At 44.9% G+C, this 17,500-nt stretch overlaps 2 protein-coding genes across 8 annotated transcripts in view; both read right to left on the bottom strand.

Moving 5' to 3' along the window:
* Positions 1-4,330, bottom strand: part of vaspb (vasodilator stimulated phosphoprotein b) — a 34,933-nt gene extending 30,603 nt beyond the window's left edge. For 4 of the 7 annotated variants that reach the window (XM_061217813.1, XM_061217812.1, XM_061217816.1 and 1 more), the window contains exon 1: positions 3,807-4,328. In XM_061217813.1, the coding sequence (XP_061073797.1) occupies positions 3,807-3,811 (5 nt within the window). In that variant the 5' untranslated portion in view covers positions 3,812-4,328. Of the gene's footprint in view, positions 1-3,806 lie in introns of all 7 variants that reach the window. The other 3 variants (XM_061217814.1, XM_061217811.1, XM_061217815.1) reach the window with 3 other exon arrangements.
* Positions 4,331-12,679: 8,349 nt separating this feature from the next.
* On the bottom strand, positions 12,680-15,615 carry snrpd2 (small nuclear ribonucleoprotein D2 polypeptide). Its single transcript, XM_061217819.1, has 3 exons — positions 15,459-15,615; positions 14,273-14,452; positions 12,680-13,383 (listed from the first exon to the last, which is right to left on the bottom strand). Coding segments are annotated over exons 1-3 (357 nt in total). The 5' UTR covers positions 15,461-15,615; the 3' UTR covers positions 12,680-13,208.
* Positions 15,616-17,500: the final 1,885 nt, after the last annotated feature.

Here is a 17,500-nt window from a genome sequence, read left to right as displayed (position 1 = left end):
CCCTCCCCTCCTCCCTCCTTCTCTCCCTCCCCTCCCTCTCTCCCTCCCTCCCTCCCCTCCTCCCTCCTCTCCCTCCTTCTCTCCCTCCCCTCCCTCCTTCTCTCCCTCCCCTCCCTCTCTCCCTCCCTCCTTCCTTCTCTCTCTCGAGCTGGAATCCGTAAGTGAAGGGGGGAGAAGGACCCATTCACCCATTCATACACACACCGACGGCGATTGGCTGTAATGCAAGGAGCCGACCAACTCGTCAGGAGCATTTGGGGGTTAGGTGTCTTGCTCAGGGACACTTCGACACAGCCCGGGCGGGGGATCGAACCGGCAACCCTCTGACTGCCAGACGATTGCTCTTACTGCCTGAGCCTTGTCGCCCCTACATAACTAAAACAAACACGCAGGTTCAAGTGTTCACTTGGACTTAATCAGCACAATTAAAGCTACCTGTTAAAAGAACCATCTACCTCATATTTCTCACACAACCCTTTCCCCTAGGACTTGCTCTCAACAAGGTATTGACGCATTTCTCCAATTAATAAATTAATGCATCAATAATTCAAACGGTGATTGGACACACAAGCTAAATGGCGGTTTGCAGCGTGCGGTGGCAGATGCACATTAATTCTAATTGACGTCACAGTGGCCTGAAGACACAGCAGAGCCGGCGTGAATCCCATTTCAATCAGTTCGGGAATTCAATTAATTAGCTGTACATATCTCATTGAGCTTTATTAACATTTTTTTTTTTTGCTAATCATCCGAAATGCACACGGTAGTGAGCCTCAGCCTGACGCAACCAGCCCCTGAAGTCCTGCTCTCCACTTTCACCAAAGAAGGGGTGTTACCCTTCCACCTGAGGTAGGAGTTCTTCTCAGGTCAAACCCTGACCCTAAAGAGCTGAAGAGAACGCCAGGCTCGCCGGGGGGGGGGGGTAAAGGCATTCCGCCCCAGACACGACGGGCAGGTTGGGGCAGGCGTCTCTGCTGATGAATCACACCGCGGCTGTCTCTCAGGCCTGATGCATTTCCTGTGTGACCGACAGACCCGGTGGCACGAGCAAACTTACAGAGGCTCGGTTCCGCTAACAGCTCGTCGATTCGGCGGGGACAGCGGCTGACTGCATCCGAGACCGGGGCAGCCTTCACACTCGCAGCCCCGGGAGCCACAGCCTTCTTACGCAAGCGCAAGTTCTGATCCGCAGTCTTCCACGTCGCGGCAACAGCAGGTTCTGTGAGCCTACAGCCCACTTAATACGCAACTGCATTTTATGTGACCCTCCCCCTTATTAAAAACAATCTAACACGGGTTTAAATGTGGACTTATTATCATTTACTGCATATCCACAACGCAACTTCTGCAAAATAACACAGCAATGCCCCTGGTGAATGGCATTGGGGCGCATTCCATATAATGTGAGAGTGATCCATATGCATCATGCTACCCGTCTTTAGTATGACGTTTCTGTCCATTAAGGGCAATGTACAGAGAGAGTTTTTATGTGAATACACACTCACTGAACATATACATTCACGCCTGTACATCTAGTTATTCATGTGATTATCTAATGAGCCAATCGTGTGACAGCAGTGAAATATATAAAATCACGGAGGTACGGGTCAGGAGCTTTGGTTAATGTTCACATCAACCATCAGAACGGGGAAGAAATGTGATCTCAGAGATTTGAGAAGATTGTTGGTGCCAGACAGGCTGGTTTGAATAATTCTGTAACTGCTGATCTCCTGGGATTTTCATGCACATCAGTCTCAATTCACAACAAAAAAACATCCAGTGAGCAGCAGTTCAGCGGGGAGAAACACCTTGTTAATGAGAGAGGTCAGAGGAGAATGATGCAGGAAGGTGACAGTAACGCAAATAACCGCACATTACAACAGTGGTATACAGAAGAGTATCAGCGAACACACAATGTGTCAAACCTCTAAGTGGATATGCTACAGCAGCAGAAGACATAAGACATAAAAAAGTCTAATAAATACAAAATAAAGCGCTCACTGAGTGTATATATCTCAGGAAATAATGTCAACAGGGCACAACAAACTTGAAAGTGGAAGCACATTCCTTTCTTAGTTATTCAGTAAAACAAGCGATTACCTCACCAGTCCTGTATTTAGGTTTATTACATTACATTAATAGCATTTGGCAGTTGATTAGACGAAGCAGCAGACAATTCTCCCCTGGAGCAATGCAGGGTTAAGGGCCTTGCTCAAGGGCCCATCGGCTGTGTGGATCTTATTGTGGCTACACCGGGATTAGAACCAGCGACCTTGCGGGTCCCAGTCATGTACCTTAACCACTACGCTACAGGCCCTTTATATTTCTGACAAGGCTGAAGAATAAAACTGGCCAGTTTAAACCTGCACATGTGCAAGACAAATACTTTGTGTCAACAGTAGCAAGCTTCTACACCTAAGAAGCCAAACTTTATCGTAGGGTTGAGGAAGTAGTTAAAGTTTAGCAAAGGCCCATGGTTTCAGATAAACCGGATTGGCCCCAAACGACTGAACTAAAAATATGCAGTTTGGAAATACAGATTGAGTATGTTTATAATAGTTTTTTTTTTGCTAATTGCTACTAGTGTGAGTTAAGGCAATCTTATAACATTTAAGACTGATTCAAGATATGGATAAGTAAAAGGCACACCATGCACGTACTGAAACAGACTTTATTCAGAGGTTACCACAGGCTGGACCCTGGGGTGATTCACCTCAGTGCGAGAGCAAAGCTGCCACCATTCCGGCACGCTTCGCGTCCCGTTCGTGCGTTTTCGCGAGGGCAGAAAGCTATGAAGGCGATGCATCCCCATCACTTTCATAGCTTTCCGCGTCGGTTTCATATGAAAACGGCATTCCACAGCCGCCCGGTGCCTGTGCGAAGGAACAGGCTGCACATGCAGTGACAGGATGTGGAATTCTATGTATACGCGCACTGCAGCGTTCCACACGCAGCAACGCGCGGTTCCGGGTACAGCCCCGACCAACTCCCAGCTAAAGGAAAAGGAAGGATCGCCCGTAGGGTGGCTACGTGGTGATCAGCAGCAGGTAGGACAGACAGCCATAGCCTCTTTCACGACCGCAGATAAACACTTGCAACGACGTGCCAAAAAGGACAACGGGGAGACCCGGCGTGAACACATCGTTGTGATTAACTATAGGCTACTTTAAGGCAAGGTATAGAACAAGAAAATCAAATTATTCAAAGGGTTGCACAACGACATGAAAACAAAGCGCAAGTGACATTGTCTGCGGTGACTTTTTTCTAGAACGACCAAAAGCTAAACAAAAGGACAATGCAATGCGGGCATAGTGCACGCATTGTACTTTCAAGTGACGTTAGTTATATTTCGGACTTGGTATAGCGCAGAACAGCTATACGTATTTTGAAAATATTCCAGAAATATTGAAAAAGCCCCGACATCAGCAAAAGTCCAGTGGGAAGAGGACAGAAAACTTGAGTACCCTACTGTCAGACGAATCGCCTCAACTCTTTGAGCTCGGACAAATCAAAGTAACCGAGGCAATCGCTGGATATTTTCGCTGGATATTTGTCACAAAACAAACCCCCAACAAAACCCAGGATATTCCCAGGTAGCCCAACACATGGGATACGCCGTTAGCTACAATAGCTATACGAACTGTAACAAACTGACACCCATTAGGCAAACCGAATTGCAACATGACGTATTAATACATACACTAACACAATGTAGTTATTCAGCTACGGTGTACAATACCGATAGTCAAAGAACAAGACGAGCACACAAACAAACAAATCAACAAACAAATCAATTTTTAGCCTACCTCATTGTTAGGCGAGAGTGTGGATCCTCTCCCTGACCGTCTTTTTGTGACTCAGATCTTTTGTCGGAGTTCGGAAAAAACAAAAAAACAAAACAAAAGTCGATAATCGCGCCGAAATGCACATGTATCTGCCCACACTGGGGTCTGGAAGAATCAACAAGAGAAAGGGAGAGCACACCTCGACGATTTCCTGGTTTGGGAGAGGGGGGGGGGGTGGATTCAGTAGTGGAGCGGGCTTGTCAACTCCAATCAGTATCGTCTACTCATCTTTTTTCGAAATACCTCACCGAAGGGCTACTGTTGGGGCTTGCTTTTCATCTACGCCTCAAATTAGTGCAATATTTCGTGTTTTTTTAGTCTGTTGTTCTATCTTGCTTTTTTTCGTTGTGTCCGTGCAGCCGGCGTACTTTTCTCTTGGTCCCCGGTCTGTTTGATTTCATTTGCCACCGAAGCCAACCAGTCTGTTATCGCCCGTGTTCATTCCTCCTCCCCTCCCTCGTTCAAAAAAAAGCACTCCGCCTTTCCCTGGCGGCTCAAAGCCGTCGCTCCAATCCGGGATTAAACGGGCAACAGTGACTGTGGGGACAGTTTTAAAGCGGCAACTGCTCATTTGAAAATTATAGCTGTATTTGAAGACCAATGCGCATATCTGCACACATTATTTTAATGGCAGCCACATTTTTTTATTTAATTTTTATTTAATTTAGCAAGCCTTTTAAATTCTTCATTCATCTATGGATAGCCTTTTCGTATAGCCTATTACCATGTTGTTTCGGCTGCTTTGAGCTCACATGACACACGCGCCCTGAACACAGAATTCCCTGTTGGCGACTCTCTACTCTTGTTAGAAGTCCGTGGTCTCTCACACACGCACAATTCGCGCCCACTATATAGAAAGATAAGGTGGTGTAGATTGTTTGCTGGGCAGACAAGAGCAGGAATGTGAGATTTTAGAGAAGAAAATCTTCAAATCTAATACACTCCACATGCGCGCACACACGCACACACACACACACACACACACACACACATACATTGATGGTATCTATCCAAGTTCAATGCATGAAGTGTATTGTAATGACATGTAGCTTCCAATTGGTCCATAAACTGTCTTGTAAAAAAAAAAAAACTACAGATTGAATGCACAAATGTACATTCTCTGTAAGGTATACCCCCCATACCCTCAGCTATATCCATGAGAATGAGCCCGCTTCCCCTTTGTAGTTTATTTGATTTGCATTATCATGGGTGGTATCATTGTCCACTTCAGTTTAATACTTGTGAATGACAATAAACACACACCCACAGGCACACACACATGCACACACACACAAACGGCATATTTTACGTGTCAGAATTTAACAGCATCACAAAAGCATTGAACAGATCCTTCAGGATAATCTTGGAACCCTCAACACCCGCTGGCCTAACCATGGTACTGCACCTTATTGCTCCATGGAACTGTAAAGAGTTTTAAGCAATTACATAAGATTGTGGTATCTGCATTCCCCTCAGTAAACTGACAGTTTAGTGTAAGGAAAGATTGTGAGTGAGAAGGATGGAAAAAGTGTGAGAAAAAGTGGTTTTGGCTGTGCAATTTAAAACTTGGGGCGGCCTGTAGCGTAGTGGTTAAGGTAAATGACTGGGGTTCTAATGCAAGGTCGGTGGTTCTAATCTCGGTGTAGCTACAATATGATCCACACAGCTGTTGGGCCCTTGAGCAAGGCCCTTAACCTTACATTGCTCCAGGAGAGGATTGTCTCCTGCTTAGTCTAATCAACTGTACGTCACTCTGGATAAGAGCATCTGCCAAATGGCATTAATGTAATGTAAAAAACTGATTTTGCTGTTTTATAAAATGGGCGACCTGTAGCGTAGTGGTTAAGTTACATGACTGGGATCTGCAAGGTCAGTGGTTCGATCCCCGGTGTAGCCACAATAAAATCCGCACAGCCGTTGGGCCCTTGAGCAAAGCCCTTAACCCTGCATTGCTCCAGGGGAGGACTGTCTCCTGCTTAGTCTAATGTATGTCACTCTGGATAAGAGCGTCTACCAAATGCCATTAATGTAATGTAATGTAATGTAAAACAAACCAAAAAAACAGGGTAGGCCTATCCGCTCTGTTTTCTGCTTCAGTTTGTTTAGCAGTGACTCACTTGGCGTGTTAAACTCTTTTTAGGGTTTAACTCAGAGTTCTCCTGTTCCTCTCCTCGGCCCTGTAGCATAGCGTCTCTCTCACACACACATCTCACACACTGGCCAGAGCAGTGACGGGATCACTGATGGGTGACATTGCACGTGGAAATTCAGCGACGGCGGCTTGTGTAAACAGAGGTGAGAAACAGGAAGTTGGGGGCAAACAAGGGAGCGAGTGTTCGTGTGTGCAGAGTGTCATCTTTGTGTTATGAACCAGTCCCCCTGAGGCTGAAATATGTGTGCAACATGGCGTTCATGAGGCGAGGGAACGGTACATGCTAAGGTTGCATGAAGAGTAATGCCTAACCCAGATTTGTTCACAAATGTCAGTGGAATAGAATTGAATGGAATGAAAGGGGGGGAGAGTTTATGGTGGTCACTTTCAGATTACCGAACAAATCACAGACCTGCTCAATTACAGATCCCACTGCTTTATCCTCGACTGCATTACATGTACTTTGTTTACGTTCTGTGCTGGCCTACTTCCAAAGCAATAAACTGAAAATATGAAAATGGCAGGGGAATGTTTCAGATTTGATGGGGGTCTGTGTGTGTGTTGGGAGGGGGGTGGGAGCTGCAGTCGTGTGATCTGGGCTGGTTGCCAGGCAGAATGATCAGCAGGAATGCTGAACTGAGCCCAAAGGAGCTGACCCGGACCAGGTTCCTGACCCTAGCGCATTTCCCGGGCACAGACGAGCAAACTGTGAAGAGGTAAATACTACTTCCACTGCTCAGCCAATCACTTCCCAGAAACAGAGATTATAAATGTATCAAAAAATACTCATCTCCTCAACCACCCCCCAAACACACATCCAACCAACTGTTACCATTTGGAATTTCTCCTAGGGATCAACCTGTCCTACACAAAGGTGTATAGCTTGAGGATATTTTATTGCATGGATAAGCATTTTACTTATCCACTCACATCCTGGCTTCCATCAAAGAACCACAAAATAGACACGGTTTACAATAACATACTGTGCCTCTTACCCTGGAGGACATTTTCTCCCTGCCTGTCATTTGGGCCTGCAAACAAACATGTAGCCCTCCAACATTTTCCTTTCAAAATGACTCGCACATTTAGCTCAGGTTCCTTTTCTTTTCACAGTGAACTCTACCAGTTCCTTATTTGTGTTTATATGGTGATGGGGATCATGGGATTACACTCACCCCTGCAAGCAGCATGGACTCATAACACCTACTTGCCCATATAACATCATTCTACAACATACTTATGGTACAGTTTGCCCACATAAATAAGTTAATTTTAAATAACTTGTACGCAAGTACAATGGACAAAGACTGACACGCTGCCACAGTGCTATAGGCTGGGACACACCTGGAGAAACGCAAGGCTACAAGTCTATTTTCTGGCTTTGAATTACTCAAAACATTGCTCAAGGTCATCTTACTTTTCTGACGTCATGTAGCCTGCCAAGGACAATCCCATGTTCCTCTTGGCCAGAGTTGCTCAACATTTGAACAATTTGTACCATTTGTTACACCCCATACTCTTATTGATTTTGTTTTAAAAATATAAGAATTTAGAAAACCGATGCATGTACTTGTGCATGTAAATGCAACACATTGGGCGGCCTGTAGCGTAGTGGTTAAGGTAAATGACTGGGAAACGCAAGGTCGGCGGTTCTAATCCGGGTGTAGCCAAAATAAGATCCGCACAGCCGTTGGGCCCTTGAGCAAGGCCCTTAACCCTGGGAGGATTGTCTCCAGCTTAGTCTAATCAACTGTATGTTGCTCTGGATAAGAGCGTCTGCCAAATGCCAATAATGTAATGTAATGTAATGTAACATTGGTATGCTGGGATACTGCAGACTTCACAGTTCTTCCCACTGATAGAAATGTATGAACTAACCAAAATAGTCCTGGGTCCTGGGTCCTGGGTCCTGGGTTCGAATCCTGGTCGGCCGGAGCCTCTCTGTGTGGAGTTTGCATGTTCACCCCGTGTTTGCGCGGGTTTCCACCGGTTTCCTCCCACAGTCCAAAGACATGCAGGTTAGGCTGATTGGAGACTCTAAATTGCCCTGTGGGTATGAGTGTGTGAGTGAACGGTGTGTGTGCCCTGCGATGGACTGGTGACCTGTCCAGGGTGTATTCCTGCCTTTCGCCCAGTGTATGCTGGGATAGGCTCCAGCCCCCATGCGACCCTGTTCAGGATAAGCGGGTTAAGATGATGGATGTATTTACAAGGTGTACATGGCCAGTTCCTTAAGAATAACTGGCAGGCTTGCCAGGTGACATGATCAGATAAAGCACTGGGCTTTAGAGCAGTCATCTGCCCCAATATAGAATCCCAACTGTAACTGGGGCCAGTAGGGTTATGCAAATTTGATCACTGTTGCCATTGAAGAGGTTTCTGTTGATAGGCTATTTCCTGCCTAATCTCGTGATTGCCTGAAACACCTCACTACAGTCACTTAGAATTCATTCTGATCTCTCTAGAGCTAAATATGGTGTCACACGAGATCCCCCATAAGGTTGTGTGTCACCATTCATCCTAAATGTGAATTTGTTTTCTTAAACTCTGAGCACCGAGGTTAGAGATTAGTTTAATTCATTACCCCTTATCTCTCCCTAAGGTCTATTGCACAAAAAAAAAAAAAATTCCAACAGTATTTTTTCATCTTTCTTTCATTCTTACAAGCTTCCTTTATTTTAGGGATACAGAAATGCCTTCATTTTTTAAATGCCTGTGCCTCGTATTGAAATATGAGGCAGGATTTAGGAGTGCTGCACCTTGTTTATAATAGGCAATGGAGATGAAAAGCTCCTTCACGTCTCATCATCCCGTAAGATTTTATGTGTGAGGCAGCTGTTTCACCCTCAGAATTTAAACAGTTAAAACTGATGCTGGGGGTTTTGACGCGGTAGGCCCCGTGTAAAGGAATGACTCGCCTCATCGTGTGTGGGAATCAGAGATGTGTCACCCTGGCGTGGTCTGAGGCACGATATTATAAAGCGATCACATGCCCGCTGTTAACCGATTACTGGGTCATTTGACTTCCTTTCCTTCCCTTGTTCTTGCAGGCGAATGCTTCTGAAGTCCCAATTCGAGCTTGGCTACTAAAGAGCCTGTCTGTAGTTGTAAGAAGTTATGAATAGATTTCCTCTGAAAAACTAAGGCACTTTACTAAAAGTAAATTCTTACTTAATTCTTACTATTCGTACTTTCAAGATGGATTGTTATGTTAAAAGAGGAACAATAATTACGCGGTATCAACTTTAACAGAATGTCTTATCAGCAAACATTGCATCATTTCTTTATAATCCCTTTGCTATGGCTGTAACGTTAAATAAAAACGGTTGAAATATGAACTAGAAGGGAAATTCTAAAATTCACTTCTGCCCCCTAGTGGATCGATACATTGTATTATTACTAATTACCACCAGATGGTGCACAATACGTATTTTTCAATCAGCTCCCTTTTCTAAAATTGGCTATAAAAATCAGTTAAACCTCTGAATTATGTCAACTATTAAACACGGGCCACTGAATACTATAGTTACAGGAGTGAGTCGGGATTTAGGAATGCTATTTCTCCCATCCTATGTACCGTGGCCAGTGAAATAACAGGAAGGAGAACAATATGTGACATTTTCTGTTCACCAATACCCCTCCCTTAATTGTGGCTATATTCAGCATAGGTCTATATCATTGCTATTATTTTAATATCTGCCATAACAGTATTTCAATATATGCAGATGATACACAGCTGTACATTATTATTGTTAAGCTTGGGGAAAGCTCCTCAGTTGGGGTTAAGTAAGTGCATAGCTGATATAAATTTAAAAAACTGGATGTCGGAAAACTTCCTTCAGCTAAATCAGAACAAAACTGAGGAGAATTCTCAATGTTCAAATTTAAGTCTGACATTAGGAATCTTAGGGTAATAGACTTAGGGCTAAGTAGCCTATGCAATTAAATGTTAAATCCATTACCAGTCTCATTTTATCATCTTAAAAACATAGCAAAGATAAGATCATTTTCACAAATTGCTGAGAAAATACTAGAGCTCCTTGTTTTCTGGCCTCATGTTATTGCACAACTTCTGGTCATTCAAAACACAGCAGCCAGGGTTCTGACAATGACGAATAAATAAGATTGATGTTCTAAAAGTTATCATGACTTAACTCATGACTTAAGTAATCATGACTTAACATACTTATTTAAAAAATTGAGATTTGTTTTATTTATTTTTAACCCTGTTTATTTTCTAAAATTATATTATTGTCTTATTGTATTCCTGGGATGGGGGGGGCAGGTGTGGGGTTTAATAAAATGATGTATGGTGTATCCGCATTGTATGCTATATAAATAAATATACAAACAATAGAAAATTTCACAGGCAATCTCGCTTCACCAACACAATGTGATAGTGGCTGTGCACATTTGCCTGAAATTAGGCGACTGCTCCGAATTGGGGCCTAGCGTTGACCTTTACTTTGTGTCCGTGCGTGTGTGTCCGTGTGTGTGTGTGTGTGTGTGTGTTTGGAGAGTTGTCTGTCGCACCCTCTCTCACCCTTTTCCCACCTGCCCTCGCGCACCGACACCCCGACTATGGATCTGCTTGGAAACAAACGGCGGCGGCTCCGGTTTCCACGCGCGATCGATGGCGGGCGCGAGCCGCGCGCCGGGAAAGGGTGTCGCGTTGCCTGCCGGGGAGAGTATCGACGCTCGGACGATCGCTATCACCATCGCACTTCCCCCCCGCTTATCACTCCTCCTGCCCCCCCCGTGACTGCTGAATAAAACATGGCTCCTTCCTGCTACCCACCAAAAGACCCCCAAATATCAGGAGGGAAGTGGACTTCTAGGTGTGTGTGTGTGTGTGTGTGTGTGTGTGTGTGTGTGTGTGTGTGTGTGTGTGTGTGTGTGTGTATGGGGGGGTCGGGGGTGTTCACAGAAAGTTAGAATGACTCCTTTGACTTTAACGTGCAGGATGGGGACCCCCCGTTGAAATGAATTGCTGCTCACTGTCCTTGCTAGGTTAAGTGAACCGCACGGAACACGGCACGTTGATTCAGGTTTTACGCCGCGTTCACTCTGCACTATTTAGGTCCTGCGGAAAAGGGCCCCACCTGAGAAATATAAATCAGGGGCTCTGACTCGTTCTCCCCGTAGTTGCCACAGGTGCGGCAGCCCCAGGGGCAGCCGCACGAGGAGGGTGGGCTGATCCCCATCCATAAGTCCAGGATACACATGCCGAGAGGCTGGGAGAGGACTAGGACAGCCCCAGGCTTACTAGGCCAGGATTGGGAGTGAGAGAATACAGGCGTGTTTGGTGGTGGAGCAGTCATAGGATGTACAGCCCTGAGGCTCAGCTGTAGGTATTGAGAACACCTGGTTGGATCGCATATCCTGGGAACCTAGAGAGATCATTTCAACTAGGAGACTTTTAAAGGTACATTTCAGGCCTATGCACTCTCAAAGTAGACCAAACGCATATTGTGCATTTGCTTGGTATGGTTTCTGTAGCACATCGTCCATCATTGCAGTGCAATTACACATCTGCTGGATATTGTTACAAGGCAACCTTCAGTAGAATCGACAGCACAGGAACCACTCACTATGCCCTACAGAAACTGATAACAAGGGAAAATGCCAAAGGGGGTCAAGGCTAGACTGTGCAGTGACGAGATGCAGACTCCAGTGTGTAACATGGCAGGGAATTCAATTCAAGCTCTGGGAGCTGAAAAATGTTGCCAAAGATGAATAAACTTGGGAGTTAAAGGAACTCAAATGCTTAAATTCACAAAATTCACAAAACAAAGACTGGGAACTGCTAACTGTCATACTAAGGGGGATGCCTTACTGTAGATGAGGGTAGCCATTGATCTTCAGTGCCCTGAAAACCTTTAGCGGCACTGGTCCTTAATAAACTTCCACCATCCTCCAAAAGGCCATCACTACTCCCCCAGCTTCAGGAATAAGGGGGGGCAATTAATTTGACATAATTCCAGTCAATAAGTGCGGCTGTAAGAGGAGGCCCTTAGAGGATAAATGGTGAACTCTGACCCCCTGGTCACTGCCAGAATCAGGTGACAAAGGCCAGTTCCTGGGCAAAAAGAAAAAGAAAAGTGGGTGCTATTCAAAAGCGTACCCTATCCCTTGCTCCAAACTACAAATACACACCTCTGCATTCATGGCCCGAGTTGCCAGCTTTGGTGCGCCCGCAATTAAGCGGGTGAGGTAAACTGCCCGCAGTTTGCTACCCAAGGGTGCAGTCAAGGGAGAGCGCAGACAGGCCGGCAGGGGAGGGAGAGCGGGGCGGGAGCGACACACACCGAAGTGGCAGTCAGCACATCTGGTCTTATCAATAATTCAGGGGGGCTTTAAACGGCAGTTTGTCATGTATCGAGCGCTGCCTGCTGAAATTAACACCGACACTCAAGCTGCTGCCCACGGAAACGGGGGGGGGGGGGGCAGGTGGGGGGCGGGGGCAGGGGGCCCTGAGTCCAGACAGGGCAGCGATATGCCACACAAGGAGAACGAAAGGGGTAGAGCTCCACAGGACCCGACTTGCCGTCCTGCCCCCCCCCCCCCCGGTCTCTTTTCAGTGACCACATTTTAAAATCTTCACGTCATCCAAGATGCCCCCATGAGCCATACCGATACACAGACTGCAGAGAGAGGTGAAGGAAAACCAGGAGGCCAGAGGTGCAGCTCACAACTTTAATTTGACAATTTACAGAGCTGTGCACAGTCCCATTGCACAACCTTTTCCTCAGTTATAAAAAAAACTAAACAAACAGGAAAAAAAAAAAAAGCTGTTGAGCCTTTCCTTAACAAAACTAAACAAAATGTTACAAATTTCTCTGAAAACACACCGCCAAATGTTGGAACAGTATGAAACAGCTGCTGAAGCACTTTTCTGTAAAAAACACAAGTGTAGAGCTGTCCCTCAATAAACACATTTCTGAAAGACATTCCACCATTTATGTGCCTGGGGACAGCACAGGTGTTCACCTTCAGAAGGGGGAGATAAAGGGGGTTTAAACCAGGACAACACTGTCCCAGAAGGCTGTAAGGGGGCAAAATTTTTAAAAAAAGATGAATCCAGGAATTTAATCAATGGTGAAGCATTCGGCTGAAACGAACAGCTTCAATACAGGAAGTAATATCAACATCCATTTTTGTGGGGAGGGGGTGGGGGGTGGAGGGAGCAAAGGTTGGAGAAAAAAAACCTTTCATTTCCCAGTGATGAGGGGGTTCCTCAGCACCACGATGACGGAATCGCCCCTCAGAAACATCTTGGAGATGTAGCGGTCCTTGTTGACCGGCTTTGACTTCTTCTTCCCCTTGCCGCTCTTGGGTACCTCGGTCCACATCTCCTTCACGTTCTCCAGGACCATGTTGCAGTGCCTGGGGCCAGAAAAGTGAGAGGAAAAAGTCTTAACACAATTCTCACTTGTACCTTCATTGGTTTCATTTTTACATTAATTGCATTTGGCAAACCAGAGTTAAGAGCAGTAGATTAGACTAATCAGGAGCAATGCAGGGCTAAGGGCCTTGCTCAAGGGCCCAACGGCGGTGCGGATCTTACTGTGGCTACACCGGGGAACGAACCACCGACCTTGGTCATTGTACCTTAACCACTACGCCCCATAACAGTGGACTTTAGCCATCAGCCTTACAGAAAAACTGGCTAGACACCACCGGACTGCACAATTAGTTGCTAGCAGAGCCATTTTAGTTGGCCTTTTGAATCGCAGCAGCCTCATTAGGATGACGTGGGTCTATCTGCATGACAAGGGAGGACCTATAAACCCCAATGTGAATGGTGTATTACAAGGCATTATGATAGTATGGTGAATTCTGTGTTGTTTTAATGATGTTGCACTTGGTGTGAATGCTTTACGTGAATGCTGCACACATGACTAGTGGATGCAATTGTACATGTATCTAGAGTGAGTGTAGAATAATGGTGAACATGAACTAGGCATGCAACTCTGAGTGGTCACCTTGTGCTGAATTGCTTCATTAGGATTCAAGCTGTATGAATTGACTATGTAAAAGAATGTAAGCATAACGCCTAAAATATAAATGTTCTCTTTCACTCTGGATAACAACAGTTGCCATATTAAAGCAATGTGATGCCTTCTTAGCAAAATTCAGGCTCAGAACACCGACAATTTTTATGCCAAGGTTCAAAGAAAACGTGCTCTAAAGGAAAATTGGCAAGCCATATTCTAAGACTCTGCTGTCACGGACTCGAATGGGTCATGCCGGATCATGTTGCTGCCCCGGGTACCTGTCGAAAGCTTTGACGCGACCCAACAGTTTCTTGTTGTTACGGCAGTTGATGAGAACTTGGGTGTTGTTTTTGACCGACTGGGTGAGCACAGACAGCGGTCCGGTGTTAAACTCTTCCTCCTCTCGTTTCTGCAGCTCCTCCGGTGTCATCTCCGACTTCGGCTTGTTTAGCAGACTCCTGGAGATGAAGATGGGTATACGTTATTGGAGACAAAATGCGCTCAAAACGCCAGTCGAACGCTCCAGGAAACGGGGGATCTTTTGTAGTGCGTGTATATGATCACACTTTTCAGTATAAATCGATAGGCTTTTTGCATGTACTGAAATTTGGGTAATTTCGAAATTCACTCAAACAACGAATGTAGACTCTCCGTGTTCCGAACACCAAGTTAATTCAAGATGTTCCGGACAGTGCAACTTTCATGCGTTTCAGTGTGGTGGGGAAGCTGTTGCTAACGAGCGACTACGAACCGGGCAGGCTTATGCGGCTCACACACATTGTTTCATATAGACGGTATCAGTTTTTAACTACTGGTAAGATTAGCCTGATAAATATTTAAAATAGATTTGCCTGCATAACAGAGTGCAGGAGTAGTAGATGTGCTGTTCGGAACATCGTGAATAGGCATTCGGAACACCGGACAGTTGTGTAGTTATTTGTCGTTTTCGACAATTATTTATCCAATTCACATCAAAGTGTTTTACTGTGTGGGATAGGCAATAAGCAACCGTAATCATGAACCACATTCCGCAGGAGAAAAACGACAATAGAACGAAGGTTAACTTCTGGTGGAAGCGGCCGCTTCCCCGCGTTCTGCTCGGAACACACGTAGTACGTTACAAGCTTCATAGCGTGCACAACGAGCAACCCTTTAAGTTAGTTCACGTTCAAACTGGCCTCGCTCCATGGGACGAAAAAAACTCAACAGAATTAGCAACATAAATTACAACGGGATACTAGCTAACATCAGGAAGACTGAAACACAATGAAAGCAAATGGATAACTGGTTTTAGCTAGCTAACAACGGTAGCTAACATGCTGGGCAGATAGTGCCACTAGCTAACGTGATAGCTAATAGAGACGACATCGCGATTGTTCATACTAGCTATATATCTAGCAAGCTAGCTTACAGTGCACCATTATTTTACTAAAACGTTAATTGAACAGGTATTATTGTACTTACATTGCTGTACTTGGATGAGTAAATTGAAATGAATCGGGGTTGAAAAAAAAAAAACCCGTCCAATTTTTAGCCCGGCAACTTTCGTAGAATCAACGCTTTCCTCTTGTACTGCTTCCGGGTAACCATGTGAGTGCGAGCAGACCAAAATGGGCTTCCGGGTGAAGGGCTCTCTTTGTCATGAGAAAACCACAGAAACAGATTTTTCCATGGTCTATTTGTACCAATAATAATAATAATAATAATAATAATAATAATAATAATAATAATAATAATAAAAAGGAGAAAACATTACACACGGCATACACTACTGGATCTGGGACCCATTTACTTACTAATTGATTCATGTATTTTCTCTTCAAGAAAGCAGAATTACACTAAATCTAGAAATGAAAAATGAAGAAATAAAAGTGTGTGTGTGTGTTTGTGTGTGTGTGCTTACATATAGTATATACAGTGGTACAATTTCTGTTCTTTTGGCTCTGTCCTTATGCACATTGGATTTTAAATGAAGTAATTAATAATGATTTTATTAATATTAAGTAATTAATAATAATTCACTGGCATAACTCTGGTCCTCATGTTGACAGCACCGATAACTGACTGCAAAGGCAATCAAAAGCCTAGAATCGAATCAAGATACTGAATGCTTTCTTATACCTGCACCAATGAAGCAATTGAATACACCTGACAAATCAGAGAAGTCAACTTTCCAATTACTTTTGGTCCACTAAAATAGCGGGATATGTATAAAAAGGGATGTACTGCCTACATGGATTACCTGATATGGATGCAAATACCCTCAAATTAAACTTCACAGCCTGCATGTTCACCTCATTATTCAATACTGAATTTGCAGGGGTACAGAGCCAAAAGTACATAGATTGTACCACTGTCTAAATACGTATGCACTGCAGTGTAATGTATGCTTATCAGTGATATCTGTACCGAGTCCTGTAAGAGTCAGAATGCTTGCAATCATAATCCTTTTTTTGACCAATCTGCAGTGGGGGAGAATGCACAGTAACATTGCAGAAGATGAGAAGCCACCGGGAACAGGTAGCTCTTTGTTGAGGGCGAGAGCAGATGGAGGGGAGGAAGTTGAATGAGACAAGCAGGATGACAGAGCGGAGAGAGAGAGGAGGTGGGGCAGAGTGAGAGGGATCAGGAGAGACGGAGAAAGACAGTGATAAAGAGAGTTGAAGAAATGAACATTGTGAGAGAGGGAAGAGAGAGGAAGGAGGAAGAGGTGGTGAGAGAGGTTCAGGAATATGTAATAGTATAAGGTATCATCAGAGTAGCCGAGAGCAAAGTGAGTCACATACCCCTTGGTTATCATCACTTTAATCTGTGCTGGAGTCATTTCTCTTCGGTGAAAACCAGACGTGACAGTAATGAAACCAGTCAGGATGTGGCTGACTGTAGTATCCTCAGACAGGTCCTGGCGTAGTGCGAGCGAGACAGTACCGTGTGTGTGTGTGTCTATATGTTTGTGTGTGCGTGTGTGTGGTCTGACTGCAGGCACCCATTATGTGTTTCTGGTGAAACTCAGTGAGGCCTGCCACAATCCCGCCCAGCACAGCTCAGATTTATCATGACCACTGTATGATTTACAGCGGGGAGGTGATTTAGGTGTGAGGTGTGGGGTTATTAGCAATGTTTGACAAGAGATGTTATTTATGAAGCAAATTAAGTCCAAACAGTATTACATTACAGCCGCCTGGAGCATACCGAGCTTTGACTTAACGCTTTCCTTCTCTTCTTCTCACATTTCACTTCTTTCTCTCCTTCGTTTTCTGCTCTTAAATTATATAAGGCAGATATGAAAGCGTTGCTATTGACTTGGGTCTGTTGCTGAAGGTTGCTGAGATGGTGGCACTGTGCTGTAGGAGCAACCCGTTGCATCATGGGATCTTCTGTGGCCAGCTAGTTAGGGATGGGCTGTGAGATGCTTCTCAGGGCACAATAAAGGGACTTTTGTCCGTCACTGCGGTGCTCATCCAAAGATATGACAGCCTCTGTGTCTGTGCATCTGTTGTTTTTTA

Source organism: Conger conger, chromosome 13 (assembly GCF_963514075.1).
Source record: "Conger conger chromosome 13, fConCon1.1, whole genome shotgun sequence".
Classification (NCBI taxonomy): Eukaryota; Metazoa; Chordata; class Actinopteri; order Anguilliformes; family Congridae; genus Conger; species Conger conger.
The sequence above is the reverse complement of the archived record's forward strand: the minus strand, read 5'-3'. Positions and strand labels throughout refer to the sequence as shown.